Source organism: Cucurbita pepo, chromosome 11 (genome assembly GCF_057944985.1).
Source record: "Cucurbita pepo subsp. pepo isolate OVF chromosome 11, ASM5794498v1, whole genome shotgun sequence".
Lineage (NCBI taxonomy): Eukaryota > Viridiplantae > Streptophyta > Magnoliopsida > Cucurbitales > Cucurbitaceae > Cucurbita > Cucurbita pepo.
In genome coordinates, this window is record NC_141808.1 from 17,091,984 (window position 1) to 17,114,074 (window position 22,091).

The window sequence follows — 22,091 nt, forward strand, 5'->3', positions numbered from 1 at the left end:
CGTCTGGTTGGAAAAACTTGAGAAATTAGTCAAAAACAAAGAATTACATGATTGTTTGACCTAATAGCTCGTACCACAACTTTTAAAATGAGAAAAATCGATAACTATTTAATTTTTTATTTATTAAAATTTTTCTTAATTAAATTCTAAAAATAAAAATCAATTTCGAATATTTTTGTACTTTTTTTCTTATAAATTAAATCCACTTATTACTTTTAATAAATATATACATCCATGGTATAAAAAATAATTAAATAATTTTTTTAATGCATTATAAATAAACCACATAAAAAAAAAAAAAAAAAAGTAAATGGATTGTTCTATTTATTGACGTGGAGTCAAATTGTTTGAAAGGTCTTTGTTACTCTCTTTTGGTTAACCTAATTTCAAAGAGAAAATGATGAAATCTCCATTGACCACCTCACAATGTTTCGATAGTGAAATGTAATGTAAGCTTCACTTAATTAAATTGTTAGTTTTTTTTTTTTTTTTTATTCTTTCTTTTTAGGTCAACCGGTATCAAATTATTAACTTTTAGAATAACAGTTGATATCTTGAGCTATGTTTGAATTGATATCTTATCTACTAGCTATGCTTGTTGAATTATGCATGAACTGATATCTTATCCACTAAGCTATGTTTGGTTTGATATCTTATCTACAGAACGATGCTCAAATTGATACCTTATTCTCCAAAAATCCGTTCTCAGTTCGATTGTAGACTGTAACTTGTCTACATCAAATAAGAATTGTTAGTAATCTATAGTCAACCATGGAAATGACAGACCAGATATTGTAACCTGATCGGTATTGGAGTCATCATTTTCATCTCGCCTTGCCTCTTTCTACAAACGCTGACTCTTCGAGAATATAATATGAAGTTATTGCATAGAGATTATGTTTCCCACACACCCAAACCTAATTTTTATTTTTTGAAAGGAAAAAAAAAAGAAAAAGAAAAAAAGGCATATGGGAACGAAGTGGTGGGTCAATTTGAAATATAATGATTGCTAAAATCCTGAAAAGTGATACTAATTGAATATATTTTAATGGGTATATGGATTTGAAAATGTTGTATTTTGAAATGAGGCAAATCCCATGTGGAGTTGGCCACACAAATCTCTAGGATTTTGTTTTGTTTGGATTCTCATGATGTTTCAATATTTTGTTGGACTAAACAAATTTTATTATTCTATTCTATTTTATTTTAAAAATTAATCCCCACTATTCATACTTTCTCAAATTAGGTTAACTTAATAACCATCTCCATATTAAGATATCAATTTAACTTTCGAGATATGAGTCAGACACTCATCCTGAACGAGGTCAAAAATAGAAGGGGAGCAAAGAGACATTTCTCTACGTGAGCTAAATGCGGTTGGAGAGTAGATTATATTCTCTGTTCTCGTCTCCATCACAACCCACTAGTTATATTATATTTTTTCTCATAAAATATTGGTTGAAAAATGAAAATTGGTTTGTTTGAAAAAGATTAATTTTTTTAGGGAAAAAAAAGAGAAAAGAAAGAGAGATGATATAAAGAAATGGGTCCGTGGAGATCTATATATTTGTAACTTTGACATGGGCCCATACTAATTAAGCAATGGGCCCAAAGGTTTATGGGCCGATATAAAGTAAACTTTGCCAGGCCTAAAGCCCATTACTGGCTAGAAGATTCATTTGGGCCGAAATAGTTTGGGCCAATACGGTTTGAGAAATTGAGTTGTTTCACCGTATTTCAGTCTGTTTGTTTTTTTAATTTTCCCTTGCACCCCAACGACAACACATAATTAGTCATGAAATCTTATAAACATATGTTTCTATTAGGAATCACGAGTCTCTACAATGGTACGATATTGTCCACTTTGAGCATAAGTTCTCATGACTTTACTTCGAGTTTCCCAAAAGGCTTCGTACCAATAGAGATATATTCTTTTACTTATAAACAATAATCAACAATCCTCCCTTCGAACAAAATACACTATAAGCCTCCTCTAGAGCTCTCGAGGCTCAACTCCTTTCTTTGGAGCCCTCGAACAAAGTACATCATTTGTTCAACACTTTAGTCATTTTTTACTACACCTTCGAGACTCACAATTCTTTGTTCGATATTTGAGGATTCTATTGACATGACTAAGTTTAGGGCATGACTCTAATATTATGTTAGGAATCATGACTCTCCACAATGATATGATATTGTCCACTTTGAGTATAAGCTCTCGTGGCAATAGTATACCAATGGAGATGTATTCTTTTACCAGTCCATATTGTCCGTATTGCACAAAGTAAACGGATTGTAAATTTTTCTAAACTATTACAGTAAACATTATGATTATTATCTGGGAAAACTTACAGGAGGATCCAAGCTGCCTACGAGAATCCCGAGATCGATGTCTTTATCTTCGAATTTCTTGATGAAAGGATGATTCTAGAAGCACAGAGAGAATTATTTAAGGGTACTGTGATTGCCAGTAATAAATTATTCAAGAAATGGTTGAACAAAGGTTACAAACCAGAAGATCTAATGATGCTGATCTTTCTTTAGGGTCCTTTTTAATGCTGCCAATTGTAATGAAAATGAAATGTCAAAACTAGAATTGGACCAGGATTAAATTTTAATGAACATGAGCATAAGGCGGCGGCGGCGGCTTACCAAGCGGATACGAAGGAACAGAACTCAGGGGAGAATTGATCCGGTGGAGCAGAAGGCGGCGGCTTTGCTACAATTGCCTCAAGCAGTTCATAAAAGCTTGGCCAACTTTGCTGCTCTTCAGACTGCAAATAAGGAAACCTTCCAATGGCACATTCAAGTACAACCATGCCCAAGCTCCATATATCACTGCTGTAGTCATATGTTCCGCCGCTAATTCGCTCAGGCTGAAAGGGAAAGTAAAAACCAATGTCATAAACGAAACACGGTGCATAAAAAAACCATCCATTCAATGAATTATACGTACCGACATGTAATTGTAAGTTCCCACAAATGTATCTCTCTGACCCATAGAACTAGCTAGCATTGCACTTACTCCAAAATCAGTGATTTTGACCTCCCCTTTATGGTTAACAAGTAGATTGGATGGCTTGATGTCTCTGTGTATAACATGTCTCTCATGATGCAAATAAACAAGACCTTGTAGAACCTGTAATATAATAGGAGTGGGTGACTATGAGTACAAATTTGACCTTTTCATTCAGCTTTTGATTTTAATAGCAAAATCCTGAGAACCTGTTTACAGACAACTGCAAGATATGGTTCCAGAATTGTTTGGACTTGTCTGATTATGTCGGCTAAAGAACCACGATCCATGTATTCTAGCACCAGAGAAATTGCACCATTATGGTAGAAAGAATGGTAACAAACCACTATATGTGGACATTGTGCTGCTTGATTTATTTTCAGTTCCTGCACGATCTGTTTACGGATATCCTCTTGTATGTTCATCTGGATCACCTGAAGTATATGGCATGAAATATTTTTCAGCAGAGTTACAGAATTTGTACTCGAGATCATTTGAGTGTATGCAAAAGCCAAAATAGCACAAATAATAGCAGATTTTGATGAGGACTAAACGTTAGTAACAGTATCTAAGCATAGTAAGACCTAAGCAAAATGAAATTCTTACGTCTTGGGAGTTTGGATAAAAAAAACATATATATATATATATATATATATATATATAGATCTAAGATAACCAAAACCGAAAAGTTACCATGGCATGTGAATTGTGCCACTATTTTGACAGCGGTAGTTTATTTGTAGCTTAAAGAAGACATTAAACAAATAAAATCATGAATCAACATGAAGAAATAATCATAACAATGAATAGTTATACAAATTACTCTCACCAGTCACCACTGAGCCATTGGCAGATCTTGCTTTAACCTCGTCGTTACCAAAATTCTGTTTTCTTTTTCATAGATTAAAGAGATAAAACTAGCTCGTTGTCCTAAATTTTAGGTAGAACTCTCGACTTCAAAAAATTAACTTGTAAACCAAGACAAACCTCAAGGGACTTTGAATTCATTCTCGCAGAAAAATGAATGCAATAGCAATTTACTAGCTTAGAAAATAGAAAGCCATAATAAAATGAAAGAACAAGATGTAAAGATTAGAAACTGTTAGATTGTTGCAGCAGCAGCTTCTTCAACTTATAGAAAGCCATGATAACATGAAAGAACAAAATGTATGAATAACTTAAAGCAAAGGTACAATGATCAAAGACGGATGCAAGAGTGTAGAGTTGTTCCACCAATATAACAACCTTTAAGGCGAAAAGTTTTCCAACCCATTTGTGTCGAACAAGTTGCACTACACCACCACTTCCTTTCCCTATAACATTCACAGTCTCAAGATCTTCCAATGAGAAATCGACATCAAGTTCCTTATAATCTGAAATCTGTTCAAACAAAATATGAAATAGAAGTGTAATGGCTGCACATACATCAAGATCGCTAGGTTAGGCCAGTTCTTACGGTGAATCATGCATCTAAATTGAATATAAACCACAAAGATAGCTAGGTTATGCCAGTTTTTACGGATTCAGATAGCAACTTGATATACGTTAAGTTAAACATTTCAAATTAGGATGTTTGAAGTAAAACAAACTTACCTCTGCTTCTTTCTCTTCAGATATAAGCCGCAATCCTTTCTGGTTCAGTAGCAGATTGCCGTCGTGAAATGTTCCACTCGCAGTCCTGAAGTTTAACAAAACCAGAAACACGAGCATTGGATTTTTTTTAACACTAGAAGGTTACACGAAAATAGGGAAAAATAATAATAAATCGAACAGATCATGCTCTACGTCCTTCCTGAAACTTGAAATACTTGAAATGGAAAGTACATCAATGAAACCAGTCATTTGAATTTATTCAGTGAACAAGAGATAAGTTCACCAAACTTCCAAATAACATTTTCTACTCCGTATCATTCATTTCCAAGAAACTAAGAATACAATTCAGTCGATCCTCCATTGAAAAACACAGGATAACATATATTTACACAGAATCATATCGAGAGTAGCTATTAGGAAATGAAAACGAAACAAACACTGAAAAAGAAAAAGTGATCAACATTAAATCGAAAGCAATAGCAAAATAAGTTGAACATACAGGAAAGAACGGATGGTAGTTTCTTGAACAGGCACAGAGAGCTTGAGCTGCTTCAATGGCGTCTTGATCTTCATCGTTCACCGAATATTTTCTTTATCAAATTCCTAGGGCATCAATAAGAGCAAGAGAGGAGATTGGAAGAAGACAGTGAGCGGAGAACTGTGATTGAGGTTTTTCCCCCCTTTTCTCTGTGACTGTAAGGAAAACGACGATCTGCTTCATCGAAATGAGAAGGAATAAAATACATTCAAAACAAGGAGGAGCGCGTAAATATATAGACGTTACGAGATATAAATCGGTTCGATTTGCTTTTCTGTCAAACCATCTGAACCGAACCGTTCTGTCTAGGGGTTTTCAATCGAACCGACTTCCAATAGAGAAAGGTTTCGATGCTTTTAATAAAACAAAACTTTGAATCGATTAATAATCTGAATTAGATATTAGTTGTTAATTTCAAATATATCCCTCAATTAAAATTTTAAATATTTGTTGGTATTTAAAAGGTTTTCTATTTAGCAAAAATAAAAAATAGGTGTTAAATTTGGCAGGTAATGTCATGGGCAGATAGAATTTGATTATAAATTTCTTTGTATTATTTTAGTAAGTTTAATAATATTTCAAATTCTAAAACCAATAAAATAAATAGTATGTTGTAATTTACATCTTAGCTTCCTTGTAAATAGTTTGATGTTAAACAAAGAATAGTTGTTTTCCTTTTATGATAATCTTCTAATCTTAATTTGTTTGTAAATTGATTCATTGCATTACATTTCGAAAAATCATTATTTAAATTTCATTTAAACTACTCTTATTAAGGTAAAAAATAAAACATTCTCAAATTAATTTTAGCTTAGTAGCTCTAGACGAGGGTGCTTCTATTAATAGGAAAAGGAGGAAAAGAGAAAAAAAAAAAAAAAAAAGACCTTCCTTTTAAGCCTTAAACTTCAAATTGCCTAGAACATTTCTTCCTTTAAGCCTTGAACTTCAAATTGTAAGGCGTTTAATACGATCGGAGGGCTAATTCAAACCCTTCGAGTAAAATAAGAACAGCCCCCAGATTCAAACCGCCCCTTTTCCCATTCGCAAAAACTTACTACTCGATTGACTAAGGCCGTTGCAGGTGGCTTGAGAATGACGCTAGGGCCCTTTTCCCAGTCATACGTCTTTTGTTCAACCAACGGTGTTCCACTCTACTTATTATTACTTACTAGTGCCCTTCACTGAAAGTCATACGTCTTTTGTTCAGCTTCCTTCCAAATCAAAGCTACTTGCTTATAAGAGAAGAGCAAGGACTCCAGTTGCGAAATATGCTTTTGCCGCTAGTAATTAACCGTCTTGTACTCAATTGCATATCATAAGGAATTTGAACACTGTTTCAAATATAGTTTGAGAAAGTACGAAACCTCGATATCCACGGGCTCCATGATCCCCGCCATAACGATCTATTTGGACCTTATAACAAATGATCATCTCCAAGCAATGTGAAGTAATGCAACACCAACCTCACCACAAAATATTGCTTCAGAGATTCTTATTCCTATTCAAAATCATCCTTGCATGCTCTAACTATAAAATCCCCCTTCCTAAAAGTCCTTCATTGAACAAAGAAAAATCATTCATTCTTGGGCACCACTTTTGGACCTAAGAATGCATCCACAAAAGCACCACCTGCCTGGTTGATGTGAACAATTAAAACCTCCACAGTTCTTGGTTGGTAGCTACCTACCACCTACCTGTGGCTGTGGTGGGTTTGTGGTAGTGAATATTGAGTAAATCTATGGAAATATTTGCTATTCTCAACCATCTGGTATAGTTTGCTAACCACCCTACCCTCTACTGACATGCCGTAGGTAAGATTAATGGAGTGGAGTCACCATGGCTGGCAGCAAGCCAGCAATTATCCCAAACCATTAATGAAACAACATACCAATTCTTTAGCTAATCTGCCAGAGCCAGCAATTATCCCAAACCATTAATGAAACATCATACCAACTCTTTAGCATAATCTGCCAGAGACTTTATCCCAAACCATTAATGAAACAACATACCAATTCTTTAGCTAATCTGCCAGAGCCAGCAATTATCCCAAACCATTAATGAAACATCATACCAACTCTTTAGCATAATCTGCCAGAGACTGAAAAGCAACCAAACCAAGAACTGCAATAGTAATCGGGAAGAAAAGGAAAGAAATTTATCTGGAGCGAGATTGAATGAAATGTCCCACCAGCCCACATTTGGGTTTGAGAGAAATTATATCTCCTCGTGTTATAAATTTATGCTGCAAAAATCAACAACAGATAAAATAAAAGAGTATTTATAAATTTATGCTGAATGGTTTACCATATCCATATTTGATGCTACTACAATGGACCTCACTTGAAAACCACCACAATATTTCAAACAAAAAAGTGAAAGAGACAACACTAAAAACGAGAAACATAAGCATCACTCCTCAAGCATCAATCAAACCCATTTCCACTCATTCAAGAGTCCATAGACTTGTACACAATAGGCGGTTCCCCTGCAGCAATTAACAATCCAAAAGATTGTATCAGCAATAAGATAAATATGGATGCTGAAAAGAAATAGGATCGATCGCGTACAAAGGTAGCAAGCAAGCATACCGATATTTAAAGACCCTGGTCGACGAGATAATCCCCAAGCCTTTCAACGATCATATTGCACTGACCAGGAGTCATTGGTTCATCATAGATGCCAATGACTAGAGCCAGACCAGTCTTCTTCACAGTAACCCCACCTGGGCCCTAAAATCAAGAGATATATTGGTTTAAAATGGAAAGGAGAGTCTAATTGCCAGATCAAAGGTAGGTATATCCACCAAGCAGTGTAAACATGATAGCAAATTTTGCTGCAGAATCCAATACATAATGAATTTAGAAACTTATAACACTGACCAATTGGAAAACTAATCTAGGATGAAGGTTCTCATATTCATTGCAACTTATAAAGTTAATTTTAGAACACTTTCAGAATAAATTGCTTGCATGCCCATCATCTCTCAAAGTCAGAACTCAGAATTCATTTTAGAACATTTTCATTAAATTTTTTATTACCTTCTTCCCACGAATAACAGCTCCAGGCTCCCCTTGGATTACCATATACTTTGAGCCACCAAGATACAAACCAGTTGGAGCAAGCGTCCCGGGCTCATTGAAGTCATTCATGATGGCAGCAATTTCTTCAGGCTTGAACTGCAAACCACAAAAGTAAGAACATTGAGGACCTCATAAAGTGGACAGGAAACCAGGAAAGTTAAATGAACAAACATCCTTGACTTCTTCTAAGAATTCCATCAAATACACAATATGAAATCGGTCATCAAGACGGTCTAAAGAGAAATCAGCACAGCATCTTGACCATTTCGTAACTAATACAAAAATAATTGAGAATAAAATCGAAATGCTCCGAAGTAAATCTAGAAGCCTAGACGACGGTAATAGAAAACTCCAGATCTTTACTGCCTCGTACAATCGCTACATCTAAACAAAATGGAAACAACAACAGATTCTAATTTCAATCACATCTAACGAAACTGCATAGAATTACATCGAACAACCGATTTAAGCCTTGAGACTCCCGAAGCCATGCATCGACATACAACAATCAGATCAAATCAGCCACGATTAAAAAAAAATCCATCATATTCATCATGCTCTGAACCACGAGATCTTGGATTAAAAATCCAGACAGATCCAGCCATCGATAACAAGCAGTCAATCAAATCAATACTCGGATTTCATATTTCCTGTAAAAGATTAGAGAGAGAGAGAGAGAGAGAGAGAGAGAGTAAACCTTGGGGAAAGTTTCGCTTTGGGCCCAAACGCTTCCGTCATGGCCGATAATGGCTGCAGATGAGAGGTGATTGCCCTCAATATCGCACATCAAATGATCGTCGACGTAAACTTGCCACGACATCTTTCCCCGCTTGTTCTTCCTCCTCCTGCTTCTGGTTCAATCAGTTTAGGGTTTTTTCTCCTTCACTCTTTTCTGCGCTAAATCGATCGAGAGAAGATTCAATTTATGTCCACTGACGAAATGAGCTCCACCAAATAATCCTCTCTGCTCTTCTTACAGCGCGGTTTCGCCCGAGATAGCGTTGATGTCACGCAGTTATAATTATTTTTCCCAAAATAATTGCGATCTCCCATTCCAAAATTACCTAAATACCCCTCTTTTTTCTTTTTCTTTTTCTTCCAAATTGTATTTTGTGGGCCTTCAAGGCCCATGATGCTTGTTCCTCTTCTCTCTCTCTCTCTCTCTCTCTCTAAAATTCTTTTCTTAATTTTAAAATAATTGATAATATTCAAGCCAGCTCAATTTCGCATGTCGTATCCGAATATATGATTCTAATATTATGTTAAATATAAATTAAATAAATGAAAAGTAATTAATATCAAAATTTAATGGGATTTGAATATAAAATTAATGGGCTGTAATTTGCAACCCATCATTTTCTATAAAGGAAATTTTAAATTTTGCAAGGATATTCTTATTTAGATTGTGATGCTACTTTCCAGAAATTATTTGGTCCAAATAAAAAAGAAAAAAAAAAGAAAAAAAAAAAGACACCTCTTAAATTAAAGCAACAGACCATTCAAAAGAAACCTTTTTCAAAAGCAAGGAATCTCTACTATGAGGGCTTCTTTTCATAAATAAGAATTTGTTGAGGGACTAACCAATAATATCTTAGGTAAGTTAAATTACAAATTTAACCCTAAATTTTAATAGATTCATACCTAATACCTAATACAATTTGGTCATTTCCATGCCCAAAATCCTTCAATAATCTAAAATATTTTATAAGGGCACTGTTGTAAGATAGAGATTTAATCTTTATCTCATGAGTCAAGATAATTAAAAATAATAATAATAATAATCAAAGCATTTCATTTTCTGACCTGTCAAATCAAGAGCATAGACCATATCACCTGTATGCAATTTACTTGAATGTAAACAATCTCTAAAGATTAGGATATTAATTAAAGGAATAAATTAGAGAAATGATTGAGAAAAGAAGATTGAATACCCAAAAAAATATTAAGATATTTTATAAAAATTAATCAAAAGCGAAGCTCCAAACAACTGTTAATAATATCTTTGAGGAGGTTATTGTCTGCATTAACTTCTCTGCCAATTCTGAGGCTCAAGAATGAAGCATATGCAAACTTGGAACCAAACAAACACAAAAAGGAACAAGGAAAAAGAATAATTGTAGGCCAAAATTTCTATACTTAGAAAGCCTACAGACCCTGATCGACGAGGTAATCGCCAAGCCTCTCAACGACCATGTTGCACTGTCCTGGAGTAACAGGTTCTTCATAAATGCCAAAAACTAGAGCTTGCCCAGTCTTCTTTATGGTAATTCCTCCAGACCCCTGTCACAAGAATCCAACACCATGTTACACATAGATTGATATACTCCACCATGTTTATCACAATATAGCTATCACTCTCACGATACAATCATAATAGAAATCATTTAATATGTAATGTGTTCAAGCCAAAAACTATGCTATAACTCATAACATTTGATATAAATGTGAAATCATAATGAGAATTTGAACCTCCAGCCTCAAGAAAATAGTTGGCAGCTATAAATTTCCAAGATCAAATGATATTTCTTTAGAAGAAGATCGATTGATCAAGTTTTAGCAGTCACTTCTGACCATTTCAAAATAGAACCTTATGGACAAATGAAACAGAGGAATAATCAATAATCCAAAAAACAGTTGAGATTTCTTTATGGTAATTCCTCCAGACCCGTCACAACAATCCAACACAAAAGAAATTTAACGGACGTTAATCCATAGATTGATATACTCCACCATGCTTATCACAACATAGCTATCATTCTCAAGATAGAATCATAATAGATATCATTTAATATGTGATGTGTACAAACCAAAAACTATGCTAAACTCGTACCATTTGATATCATAATGAGAATTTGAACCTATGGCCTCAGGAAAATAAGATGCAGCAATAAATTTCCAAGATCAAAGGATATTTCTTTAGAAGAAGATCAATTGATTAAGTTTTAGCAGTCACTTCTGAACATTTCAAAAGATCTTATTATGTTATTGAGTTATGTAATGTAAGTATTACCTTCTTTCCACGGATGACTGCTCCAGGCTCACCTTGGATTACCATGTACTTTGTACCTGCAAGGTGTAATCCAGTAGGTGCAAGATAACCAGGTTCATCAAAATCCTTCATGATACCAGTGATCTCCTCAGGCTTGCACTACAATTAAGAATCGTGATGAGAAACTCAACTAGAATCCTCTTGGAATCAACGTTTAGTTATTACACGTGAATCAGAACCATTAATCCATCGCATAAATGAACCCAACGACTAGAGGAATCAATCAGAATCCTCTTGGAATCAACATTTAATGATTTAAATTGGAATACACATTGATAAAAACAATTATGAAAACGATTCAAAACCATTTATCCACACTATTAGTGACACAATTTCCATTACCAGAGAGAGAACAAGACTTGAATAGCAAAAGTTATCTCTCCATCAAAATTTAGGCTCTAGCTCTATCGAGCAACAACCAGAGCATTACCACGAAACATCCAAAAATCAATCAATAGACAACCAGTCGAATAAACGGACAATACGACCAAATCAGCATATACACATAACCAATGGCTAGACCTATCTTTCCTCAATACGATCAAATATCACGATACATATGAAAAAGAAACAAATGCGTGTAATCCACATGCGAAATGCCGAATTAACGCCCTAAACTGCACTGATGCTAAAGTATCCAATCCGCGAGTTGAAAAATTAGATCCAAACCTGAGGAAATGAGGTGCTCTGAGCCCAGACGCTGCCATCGTGGCCAATAATGGCAGCGGCGGTGAGGTGCTGGCCTTGGCCATCAATGTCGCACATCAAATGGTCATCGACATATGTTTGCCACGACATTTTGATATGGAAATTGGATCGGTGATCACGTTTGTTCTTCGCAGATTGCTGAGCTCTCTTCAAGTTCTTCCGGTAAAGAATGAGGCTCGGTTCGTTCTTTCGCCTTGTCTTCGACTAAAATGGAAATAAATAGGGCTGGAGAGAAAGGCGGGAATTAATTAATTAATTTTATTTTTTATTTTTTTAATCTCATAATTATTTAGTTCCTATTCAAAAGGACCGATGAACCTCATAACTCCAACAGACCCGGTTTTAGGCCCTTCCAAATAGGAGAGTAGTTCCTTTTTCTTTTTTCCTTTTTAATTTTAAATTCAAATGAAAAGAAATAACATTATGGGCCGTGGGCTATAAACCATGGGCCTCATCTTACTCTGCCAGCCCATTTACGTCTTTGAGTCCACCTTCAGTCTTTTTGTAGCTTTTGGGCCCAACCAGACAGGCTCGTCTTTAACGGTTTATAAGGGTGTGGAAACCTTCCCCTAGCAGACGCGTTTTAAAGCCTTAAGGGAAAACCCGAAAGGAAAAGCCCAAAGAGGACAATATCTGTTAGTGGTGGATCTAGGTCGTTACAAAATAGTATCAGAGCCTACTAGCAGTGGATCTGGGTCGTTGCAAAATGGTATCAGAGCCTGCTAGCGGTGGATCTGGGTCATTACAAAATGATATAGAATCAGACATTGAATGTGTCAGCCTTCTCGCTGTTCCCCGAAGGGGGTAGACACGAGGTGGTGTGTCAGTAAGGACGCTGGGCCTCAAAAGGGGGTGGATTTAGAGGCGGTCCCACATCGATTGGAGGAAGGAAATAGTGCCAACAAGAACGCTGGCCCCAAAGGGGTGTATTGTGACCTCCCACATTGTTAGGGAGGAGAACAAACCAAAGCCTTGAGGTGAAGCCCGAAAGAAAAAGTCCAAAGAGGACTAGGTCGTTACATTTAATATCCTTTTATTAAACTCTAAAGTAAAATATTATCAATAAAAACTTTAAATAAATATCTGTTTAGTTAATTGAGTATTCAAATATTAAGAATTACGTAATCAGTAAAAAAGGTAATAATTAGTTCATTAACAAAATGTGATTAATTAAAGAAGGGTCCTACGTGGTAGAAAAAAAAATTGGATAGGGCCCACGAAAGAGTGGATAAGAAGTAAAGGGTAAAAAAAATAGTTAAATAATTAATTTCACCACGTGGCTCAATAATTCAGTCAAGTGACGTACTCCGTGACCCACGAGTTTGATCGCTTGGTAGGGAAGATATAATAAATAATTACTTTTTTTTTTTTAATTAAAAAAATCAAAACAATAATATTAAAATTATAATATTAAATTATAAATTTAGTCTCTAATTTATTAAATATAATTTAAAATTTATAATTTTAGAAGTGGGAAACAGGCAAATTTCAAAATTTATGAATTTAAACCTTTTTTTTTTTTAAATAGATTATTAAGGCATACGTGGCCACCTACTATTGTTATTTAATTCAAGAATTTATTTAAAAAATACTTTTTTAATTAAAAAATTCAATTACCTAATATATTTAAATTCTAGAAAAATCTACCCAAAATTATTGTCACGTGATAAATGATATATATATATATACGTATGTATGTATTGTCCAAAACAGGGAAGATTTATAGTAGCAATCATCTTAAATGATGAATGTTCAACAAAGGATTTTTGGAGCTAAAAATTATTTTTATTTTTTATTTTTTTAAAAGAAAAAGATAAGATATGATAACAATGAATGTGAGGTAGGTAGACAATTGCCATCGTCTGATCTCCATTATAAATCCACCCACTTCCTGCAACACCGTCCTCAACTTTCCGGCCATGGCTTCCCCGACTTCAATTCTCTCTCTTCTTCTTCTCGCCGCCGCCGTCTCCTCAGCCGAAGTCATCAGAATGTATCCGAGGGAACACTTGGTCAGGCTCGACAGTGACCCGGAATGCGAGAGTTGGAAGTTCTCCGTCGAAGTCAACGCCGCCGGATCATGGAGTGCTATTCCCCGACCGTGCGTTAGGTTTGTTCAGGACTACTTCAACACCGGCCGCTATCTCTCCGACTCCATCTCAGTGGCGTCTTACTCGGAGAACTTCGCTTTGTCGGTGAACGTTGCCGACGGCGACGGAATGGACGCTTGGGTTTTCGATGTCGATGAGACATTGCTTTCAAATTTGCCCTATTATAAAGATAATGGATTCGGGTAAATTCTAATTAAATAATAAAAATAATTATAAACTTTCTAATTTATTTTAAAATATTCTCAACTTTTAATTTTTTTTAATAATATTTTAAACTTTAAATATCGCTACAATTAGTTTTAATTGGAATAGGTCGGAGCCATACAACGAAACTTCATTCAACGAGTGGGTGTATAAGGGCTTGGCACCTGCATTACCAGCCAGTTTGACACTTTATAAAAGGGTCAAAAAGCTTGGATTCAAGATTTTTATTTTAACGGGACGAGCTGAATTTCAAAGAGCTGTCACGGAACAAAATCTCATTGATACAGGCTATTCTGGATGGGAGAAGCTCATCCTCAGGTATGATTTCCAAGCTTTTCGAGTCTTGAGTCTCTCACTCCGTATATTGTTGAACTAAAAAAAACGTGTTACAAGAAGTAGAGTCCAAACTCGAGCCAAATTCGAAAAAAAACATATTTTTAACATAAAGTTTATTTGGGGTTATTATTATTTTTTAAGGAATCATTTAATTAAATTTGCATTTCCTTCCTTCTATCACGAAATTAGGGGACATCAAGACGAAGGAAAGAAAGCTACAGTATACAAATCAGAGAAGCGGGATGAATTAGTGAAACAAGGTTACAGAATCCAAGGTAGCTCTGGAGATCAGTGGAGTGATTTGATGGGGTTTGCCTTAGCAAAACGCTCGTTCAAGCTTCCAAATCCAATGTACTACGTTTCTTAGGTTCTGGGCAATAATAGCTTGCCTATTCTCTATCGATATCAATAAATATGACAGTTGAAAGATGCACAGCCCTCCACTACGGTTCCATGATTCAAAATTTAAAATTTTCATATAAATAAATGAATAATTAAAAAATTAAGTATATTAATAGAAATATAATTCGAATTTTTAACTATTTTATTTTTTAAAAAAAAGCTTTAAATTGTATTGATATATTCTTCTATTTCAAAAAAAAAAAAAATTAATTATTATTATTATTATTTATATAAAAAAAAAAATTAAAAGTAGATTAAAGATTCTTGTCCACTGATATAAAATATTAAAATTAGCCGAGCATTCAGGTAAATCGTAACCGTTGGAAAATAAAGAAATTATTGGGTGAAATTGGTTGGTGACTTTTTACCATTATAAAGCGGTAAATTTTTAAATCCAATTATTAATGTAAAGGAACAATGATTGAATAATTGGACTTCAAATGAGCTACAAAAGCTTCTTTAATCTTTATAAAATCCACCCTCTTCCTCCATCTACCGCTCATCGAGTTTCCGGCCATGGCTTCTCCGACGTCAATTCTCTCTCTTCTTCTTCTTCTTGTTACCGCCGCCGTCTCCTCCGCTGCAGCCGTCAGAATATATCCGAGAGAGCACGTGGTCCGGGCAGAGGGCGACCCGAGATGCGAGAGCTGGAAATTCGCGGTGGAAGTGAACGCCGCGGGATCGTGGAAGGCTGTTCCGCGGCCGTGCATTGAGTTCGTCCGGGAGTACTTCAACGGCCACCGCTATCTGTCGGACTCGCGAGCCGTGGCGAATTACTCGTTGACCTTTGCTTATTCAGTCAAACTCGGGAAGGACCATGGGAGGGACGCTTGGGTTTTTGATGTGGATGAAACGCTGCTTTCCAATTTGCCATATTATAGAGCTAATGGATTCGGGTAAATTCAGCGTTTTTTTCGGTCATATTTAATTTTTTTTAAATATATATTTAATTTAAGGTAAAAAATTAAAAACAAAAATCGTTAATTTCTTCATTTTTTTTAAATATAAAAATAAAATTAGAAAAAAAAAAAAAGAAATTTAATATTAGGAAGACTTATTTCTCCATTATGAATATATATATATATATATATATATAAGAAAATGCATATATAAATATTAAAGGATCATAAATAATTTAATAATTTATTTTAATAAAGTTTTCATATTTTTATATAAATAAAAAATATATTTAAATATTGTGGGGTATGGGCTCTGTATATTCACATGGTTATTTGAGTATGTCTGTAAATAGGTTGCTAGGCTGTGCTTTGTTTGTCTCCTAATATTGTTTGTCTCTTAATAATAATATATAGGAAATATTAAAAATGCTTTTTGTAATTTAATAAATATTTAAATATAATAAATGAAAATAAAATTTTAAAGATTTTAAAAAATAAGGATTGAATTATTTGTATGAGATTGTGTAGGTCTAAACCATTCAATGATACTTCGTTCAACGAGTGGGTGAACACGGGTTCGGCTCCTCCATTGCCAATGAGTTTGAGACTGTACAAAAAGCTAAAAAGTCTCGGGTTCAAGATTTTTCTTTTAACGGGACGTGGTGAATCTCAAAGAGCTGTCACGCAACAAAACCTACTCCAAGCGGGTTATTCGGGTTGGGAGAAGCTTATCTTAAGGTATGAGTGATTTTAAAATATCTTTTACTGGAGGATGGTTTAATTAAACTTTTTGCTCTTAGGGGACCTGATGACGAAGGAAAGAAAGCTACGGTATATAAATCTGAGAAGAGAGCCGAATTAGTGAAACAAGGTTACATTATCCAAGGAAACTCGGGAGATCAGTGGAGTGATTTGATGGGGTTTGCTCTTGCGAAACGATCGTTCAAGCTTCCAAATTCAATGTACTACATTCCTTAGTCATTGTCAATAATTAGTTCATTATCGAGGATGTATTAACTTTTAGTTGTGTTTAATCGAACTTTTCGATGTTATTGAACTGTCCATGTATCGATTATTCATTCTCGAAAGAATTTAGCTTGATTAGTGGAGTAATTTAATGTGGTTTGCTCGGGCTAAACGATCGTTCTAACTTTAATAAATAATGCATTTTATTAAGAAATATGTACTATTTTTGTTTGCGTATGATTGAAGAAAGTATTTCAGCCCATTTGTAAGGCCCATTTAAGAAGTGGGCTTTGACCACTTATACCCTTATAAGTCAAAATATCTTTCTAAGCACCGACATGTTTTTTGTTTCTAAAAAGGTATCAAGTTTGTCAAGTCTCCAATTATCTTCAACAACTAAGTTGTTCATGCATGAATCTAGTTGAGTAAGTAATGCAAGATAAGATCTTGCACTAATGTGGGATTGAACACAACACAATTCTTTTAATGCCTAGGTAACATTTCTTAACCTCTTTCTTAGTAGACCTTCTCCTTAATAGACGTATTTTAAAACATTGAAGATGACGACAACAGGCTAAGTGATGGGCCTTCAGAGGGGTAGATTATAAGATCCCGGAGAGGGGAACGAAGCAAAAATCCTACCTTAGTTGGAGAGGGGAACGAAAAATTAAGGGTATTGGAAACTTTTCCCTAATAGATGTGTTTTATTCTAAAATTGTGAGATGGATGATAATACGTAACGGGCAAAATCGAACAAGAACAATACCTGCTAGTAGTAGGCTTGGACTACTACAAATGGTATTAAAGCCAACAATATCTGCTAGCAGTAGGCTTGAGCTACTACAAATGGTATCAGAGCCAACAATATTTGCTAGCGGTAGGCTTGGGCTACTACAAATGGTATCAAAGCCAACAATATCTGTTAGCAATAGGCTTGGGCTACTACTTGGGCTACTACAAATGGTATCAAAGCCAACAATATCGGTTAGCAGTAGGCTTGAGCTACTACAAATGGTATCAGGATGACAATACGTAATGGGCCAAATCGAACAATACCTACTAACATAGGCTTGGGCTACTACAAATGGTATCAAAGCCAACAATATCCGCTAATATCTGCTAAGCCTACTACAAATCATATTAGAGCCAACAATATTTGCTAAGCCTACTACAAATCGTATCAGAGCCAACAATATCTGCTAGCAGTAGACTTGGGCAGCCAACAATATCTGCTAAGCCTACTACAAATCGTATCACAGCCAACAATATCTGCTAGCAGTAGGCTTGGGCTACTACAAATGTTATCAAAGGTAGTCACCTGGCAGTGAGGACGCTAGGTCTCTGAAGGGGTGGATTATGAGATCTCACATTGGTTGGAGATGGGAACGAAACATTAAGGGTATTGGAAACTTTTCCCTAATAGATGTGTTTTGTTATAAAATTGTGAAACTGACGACGATACGTAACAAGACAAAGCGAACAATATTTGCTAGTAGTAGGCTTGTGAGCCGTAGCGAGCCAAAGTGAATAATATTTGCTTGTAGTAGACTTGTGAGCTGCTACACTATTTGACTATGCGAATCAGTTGTAATTATGGGAAGGGTCTAAGTCCCTCCGATTGAAGACACCTTTCATTTTGGGTCATTGTTCGAGCTCTTTAAAAGTTCTAAACCGTATCACTATACTCATAAAGTCAATTCAAATGGACCCGAACCCTAATATCCAAAATGAGATAAAGCATAAGTGTAATTAAATCAAAGATCTGATTGTGAAGTTCCTTTTAAAAATCTACACCATTAAAATCTCAGATAGTACTGTTTCCATGAAGAATTAAATGTGAAAAAGATTTACATTCAATTCCCCCCAAAACAAAAGCCCCAAAAATCTGTATAGTTATTGCAATTAATTAATCACCTACCCACCGGCTGCCACCCGCCAGTTCCACCCATCCGTCTCACGGGGCCGCCGCCTCCGCCGCCGGCGTTTCAACGAGCCGCCCACAAACCAGCGGCCGTGGAAGTCCAGGAACCCGGAGACAACTCAACCCAATTCCCGGAATTACAGAACATTCCGGCGACGGCCGCTGCAGACCCACCCCCGGAATGCAATTGAACGACAAATCGAACCCACCGAACAGGTTCCGACACTGCTGGTTGAAGCCGGAGAAGAAATTATCCGCTACGGATAGATTCACGAGGCTTCTCAAGGAACAGACCAAATCCGAAACGACGCCGGATAACTCGTTGTGGGCTAGATTCAAAATCTCAACTTGGTTCATGCAAGAGATTGTATCAGGAAGATGACCGAACAATTTGTTGGAACTGAAATCCAAGACTTCAATTTCTGTCAAAAACCCAACTCCTTCTGGAATACAACCGGTTAATTGGTTGTTTAGGAACAGAATTTCCTTCAATCTCGGACCCATATACCCAAAACTCGCCGGAATTGCTCCGACGAAGTGATTATTCGCCAGATTTATCACAGACGCCGGTGAATTCCCCAGGTTTTGGGGGATTTCGCCGGTGAATTGATTGTCGTTTATGAAAATGGCGTCTAGTTCCTTGAAGAACAATTCTTCCGGGATTGGGCCGGTGAAGGAGTTGAATCTGAGGTCTAAATACTTGAGATTCGGAATGTAGAGAGTGACGGCGGGGAACTCGCCGGAGAAGTTGTTGTTGCTGAGATCCAGTTCTTGAAGGAATTGGAGTTGCCGGAAACTCACCGGTATCGTACCGGAAAATCTGTTACTGTTTAAGTGAATAAGCGTCAGATCGGTGAGAAAGGCCAGATCTTTGATGAGGCTTCCTCTGAGATTCTTGCCGTTGAGGTCGATTCCGGTGACGGATATTTGGCCGGAACTATGATTTGTACAGAAGATTCCTTGGTAAGAACATACATCTGAGCCGACCCATGTCGTTAAAATTCCGGTGGGGTCATCGGAAATGGCAGATTTCCATGTCTGAAGAACAGAGTATGCTCTGTTTAGTTGAGTCCCTAACAATGGATTCGGAGTCGGAGTCGGAGTCGGATTCGGAGTGTTTCCTCCTCCGCCAACCCAAATACCTCCTCCGCCTCCGCCACCGCCACCACCAAAGCCAAAACGAACTCCGCCGCCGACGCCGACAATGGCTCGGGCGGGGAGAATTAGACCACTTAAAAACAGACCGAAAAAAACCCAACACTCCATTTTCGAGTTCACGACACGCACCATGAGCTCGATGTTACTTGCTTTGGTTTGAGCATTGAAGAGAGCAAAAAGGGTTGACAATGGAGGCCTAAGTTGAGCAAAGCTTCTCTGTTTCTTTGGGTTTATAATGAGAAGTTTCCAACTTTTTGTAAGCATCCATTGTTTTGGGAGTTTCTTTTTCCTTTTCAAACTTGAAAGATTGAAGCTTTGAAATGGGAGTAATGTTATTGACTAGTTCATAACATTGTGGGCTTTCTGTTATTAATCTTCAAAGGAAGTTAGGTGAGTTGAGAATAAATCTGCCTACTCTTTCATAAAAAGACAAAATCACACTCTTGTTTATTTATGACACCATAATCTAATCCATCTTCTTCAATCACTATTACAACACATATTAGGGTTTGGTCAGTGTCATGGTCGGTTTAACTTAATTTGAAGCGTTTTAGAAGAACCCATGAATCAATGCATAAAGTTTTCTTTTATTTGAACAAAACCCAACTCAAATAAGTTCATAACCCATCTAAAGATGGTACAGTTGGGTTGGGTTAATCGGATTTCGGGTTATCGAGTCATTTGAACACTCCTCCATATCACACAGACTGAGATGGTTTCAAATGGGGTATTGAGAGATTTGACTATCTAGATCTCGGTAACTCGATTTTGACTATGTTTAATTCATAACCCGATCCTACGAGCTAAAAAGTTTAAATTATAGAATCGAGACTTGTTTTTTACACGAAGCGTTTTGGTGTGAAAATGAATGGGAAAAAGCAGGCGGTTGCAGGGTTTGCTTCTGAATAGGGATGGCACCAAAACCATTATAACTCTATAAAAAAGGCCTAAATGGAAGTGTGAAAATAAGAAGTTTTGGGAAGCACTTAAGTATTCTTTCATGCTACCACACTTCTAGTGGAAGCCATTGATAGAGCACCAATATATGTTCCTTACCCAACTCAAAAGCCTTCTATTCCCATCTCTTTATGATTGAATAAAAAAATTCGATTTTTTTCTGAGCTAAGTGTGTTAAAAAAATTCGATCAACTCAGTCCAGTTCATACGAGTTGGGTTGAGTTATGAACTTATTTAGACTGGGTCGGGTTCAAATAAGCAAAAACTTTATGCATTAGGTTAATTCATGGATTCTTCCCGAACTAGATTTAGTTCATGGATTCCCCTCCTTCACTTATTGCCATTGTTCTTCTCTGTGTGCCACTAATTTGAAAGAAAATGCTTGATTGCTGTCCATGATCCATGTGGGCCTTTGCTTTTACAACAACTTTGATGAACCAAATGGGCTTGCACTTCCCCTTAACCCTCTTTTGGGTCAAAAGCTTGATGCCCACTTAGTGGGTTGGGTTTAGGTACGTGTGCCCTTCTTCATCATTGGGTCCGATAAAAAACACGTGGATCTAAAGAACCCGACTCGAAAATGTTTTATCAAGTTGACGAGGGGAAAGAGCGAAAACGCTTTACCTCCCAAACTCAATCATATAAGATCTCGTCACTTGAACTTTCATGGAGCTGGTCAAACTGAGCCACGAACCCAACAAATTTGAATTCAATGACTTGTGAAATTCGAGAGATTCGAATCTTGGACTTTTATATTTTAACTAGAATATATATTATTATAAAACTATTTGATTCGTGAGACATAATAAATTGTTCCAAAAATAGTAAATAAATTATTTATTGTTAATTAAAAAGTTCGTGTTTCTAAAAATAATTTATTCCTAAGACAATAATAGAATTAATTCTAGAAATACGTGTTGCACTAAAAAGTGCACATGGGCATAAAGTGAGAAACTTAAAACTTTGGGGGCTTTTTTTTAATTAATTACTTTAAGAAATTGGGTTTTCCCCCCTTTTCTCCTTTTTATTATTATTATTTTTTATTTTTGTTTACTTTATTTTCTATTTTCTTATCTAAAAAAATATTTTAAAAAAAAAAAAAACTTTATTTATAGCCTTAGTGGAAAGCTTTGTAAGATTGTCCATATCTAAA

The 22,091-nt window shown here is 35.9% G+C and overlaps 6 protein-coding genes across 7 annotated transcripts; 2 read left to right on the forward strand and 4 right to left on the reverse strand.

Moving 5' to 3' along the window:
• Positions 1–1,929: 1,929 nt before the first annotated feature.
• Positions 1,930–5,354, reverse strand: LOC111805644 (mitogen-activated protein kinase kinase 6). Its single transcript, XM_023690790.2, has 8 exons — positions 5,109–5,354; positions 4,610–4,694; positions 4,262–4,396; positions 3,226–3,450; positions 2,957–3,139; positions 2,653–2,876; positions 2,513–2,558; positions 1,930–2,427 (listed from the first exon to the last, which is right to left on the reverse strand). The coding sequence occupies exons 1-8, from the start codon at positions 5,180–5,182 to the stop codon at positions 2,335–2,337; spliced, it is 1,065 nt and encodes a 354-aa protein (XP_023546558.2). The 5' UTR covers positions 5,183–5,354; the 3' UTR covers positions 1,930–2,334.
• A 2,055-nt stretch (positions 5,355–7,409) lies between these two features.
• Positions 7,410–9,219, reverse strand: LOC111805645 (profilin-1). The gene is made up of 4 exons (XM_023690792.2): positions 8,925–9,219; positions 8,186–8,323; positions 7,736–7,876; positions 7,410–7,632 (listed from the first exon to the last, which is right to left on the reverse strand). The coding sequence occupies exons 1-3, from the start codon at positions 9,045–9,047 to the stop codon at positions 7,742–7,744; spliced, it is 396 nt and encodes a 131-aa protein (XP_023546560.1). The 5' UTR covers positions 9,048–9,219; the 3' UTR covers positions 7,410–7,632; positions 7,736–7,741.
• A 939-nt stretch (positions 9,220–10,158) lies between these two features.
• Positions 10,159–12,182, reverse strand: LOC111806129 (profilin-4). Its single transcript, XM_023691488.2, has 3 exons — positions 11,946–12,182; positions 11,238–11,375; positions 10,159–10,507 (listed from the first exon to the last, which is right to left on the reverse strand). The coding sequence occupies exons 1-3, from the start codon at positions 12,072–12,074 to the stop codon at positions 10,373–10,375; spliced, it is 402 nt and encodes a 133-aa protein (XP_023547256.2). The 5' UTR covers positions 12,075–12,182; the 3' UTR covers positions 10,159–10,372.
• Positions 12,183–13,865: 1,683 nt separating this feature from the next.
• Positions 13,866–15,064, forward strand: LOC111805751 (acid phosphatase 1-like). 2 transcript variants are annotated; one of them, XM_023690970.2, is made up of 3 exons: positions 13,866–14,277; positions 14,393–14,617; positions 14,825–15,064. In XM_023690970.2, exons 1-3 carry the CDS (start codon positions 13,904–13,906, stop codon positions 15,000–15,002), a joined length of 777 nt encoding a protein of 258 aa, XP_023546738.2. In that variant the 5' UTR covers positions 13,866–13,903; the 3' UTR covers positions 15,003–15,064. The 2 variants fall into 2 exon arrangements, with proteins under 2 accessions (XP_023546738.2, XP_023546739.2); XM_023690971.2 differs by having other exon boundaries at positions 13,867–14,277; positions 14,408–14,617.
• A 335-nt stretch (positions 15,065–15,399) lies between these two features.
• Positions 15,400–17,049, forward strand: LOC111805722 (acid phosphatase 1-like). The gene is made up of 3 exons (XM_023690928.2): positions 15,400–15,933; positions 16,465–16,674; positions 16,737–17,049. Exons 1-3 carry the CDS (start codon positions 15,554–15,556, stop codon positions 16,912–16,914), a joined length of 768 nt encoding a protein of 255 aa, XP_023546696.2. The 5' UTR covers positions 15,400–15,553; the 3' UTR covers positions 16,915–17,049.
• Positions 17,050–18,648: 1,599 nt separating this feature from the next.
• On the reverse strand, positions 18,649–20,358 carry LOC111806124 (uncharacterized). The gene has a single exon (XM_087128290.1). The coding sequence runs from the start codon at positions 20,243–20,245 to the stop codon at positions 18,857–18,859; it is 1,389 nt and encodes a 462-aa protein (XP_086984416.1). The 5' UTR covers positions 20,246–20,358; the 3' UTR covers positions 18,649–18,856.
• Positions 20,359–22,091: the final 1,733 nt, after the last annotated feature.

Bases quoted from the DNA above. Each gene is read 5' to 3' on its own strand.
- LOC111805644 (XM_023690790.2), bottom strand. From the start codon at position 5,182: ATGAAGATCAAGACGCCATTGAAGCAGCTCAAGCTCTCTGTGCCTGTT. The intron at 4,397-4,609 runs GTAAGTTTGTTT...TTGTTTGAACAG, and splicing joins CTGAAGAGAAAGAAGCAGAG to ATTTCAGATTATAAGGAACT. The intron at 2,559-2,652 runs GTAAGCCGCCGC...TACAATTGGCAG, and splicing joins TGTTCCTTCGTATCCGCTTG to CATTAAAAAGGACCCTAAAG.
- LOC111805645 (XM_023690792.2), bottom strand. From the start codon at position 9,047: ATGTCGTGGCAAGTTTACGTCGACGATCATTTGATGTGCGATATTGAG. The intron at 8,324-8,924 runs GTTTACTCTCTC...TGTGGTTTGCAG, and splicing joins AAAGCGAAACTTTCCCCAAG to TTCAAGCCTGAAGAAATTGC. The intron at 7,877-8,185 runs GTAATAAAAAAT...TCTTGATTTTAG, and splicing joins CTGTTATTCGTGGGAAGAAG to GGCCCAGGTGGGGTTACTGT.
- LOC111806129 (XM_023691488.2), bottom strand. From the start codon at position 12,074: ATGTCGTGGCAAACATATGTCGATGACCATTTGATGTGCGACATTGAT. The intron at 11,376-11,945 runs GTTTGGATCTAA...TCTTAATTGTAG, and splicing joins AGAGCACCTCATTTCCTCAG to TGCAAGCCTGAGGAGATCAC. The intron at 10,508-11,237 runs GTAATACTTACA...TTCTTGTGACAG, and splicing joins CAGTCATCCGTGGAAAGAAG to GGGTCTGGAGGAATTACCAT.
- LOC111805751 (XM_023690970.2), top strand. From the start codon at position 13,904: ATGGCTTCCCCGACTTCAATTCTCTCTCTTCTTCTTCTCGCCGCCGCC. The intron at 14,278-14,392 runs GTAAATTCTAAT...CGCTACAATTAG, and splicing joins TATAAAGATAATGGATTCGG to TTTTAATTGGAATAGGTCGG. The intron at 14,618-14,824 runs GTATGATTTCCA...TCACGAAATTAG, and splicing joins TGGGAGAAGCTCATCCTCAG to GGGACATCAAGACGAAGGAA.
- LOC111805722 (XM_023690928.2), top strand. From the start codon at position 15,554: ATGGCTTCTCCGACGTCAATTCTCTCTCTTCTTCTTCTTCTTGTTACC. The intron at 15,934-16,464 runs GTAAATTCAGCG...GAGATTGTGTAG, and splicing joins TATAGAGCTAATGGATTCGG to GTCTAAACCATTCAATGATA. The intron at 16,675-16,736 runs GTATGAGTGATT...TTTTGCTCTTAG, and splicing joins TGGGAGAAGCTTATCTTAAG to GGGACCTGATGACGAAGGAA.
- LOC111806124 (XM_087128290.1), bottom strand. From the start codon at position 20,245: ATGCTTACAAAAAGTTGGAAACTTCTCATTATAAACCCAAAGAAACAG.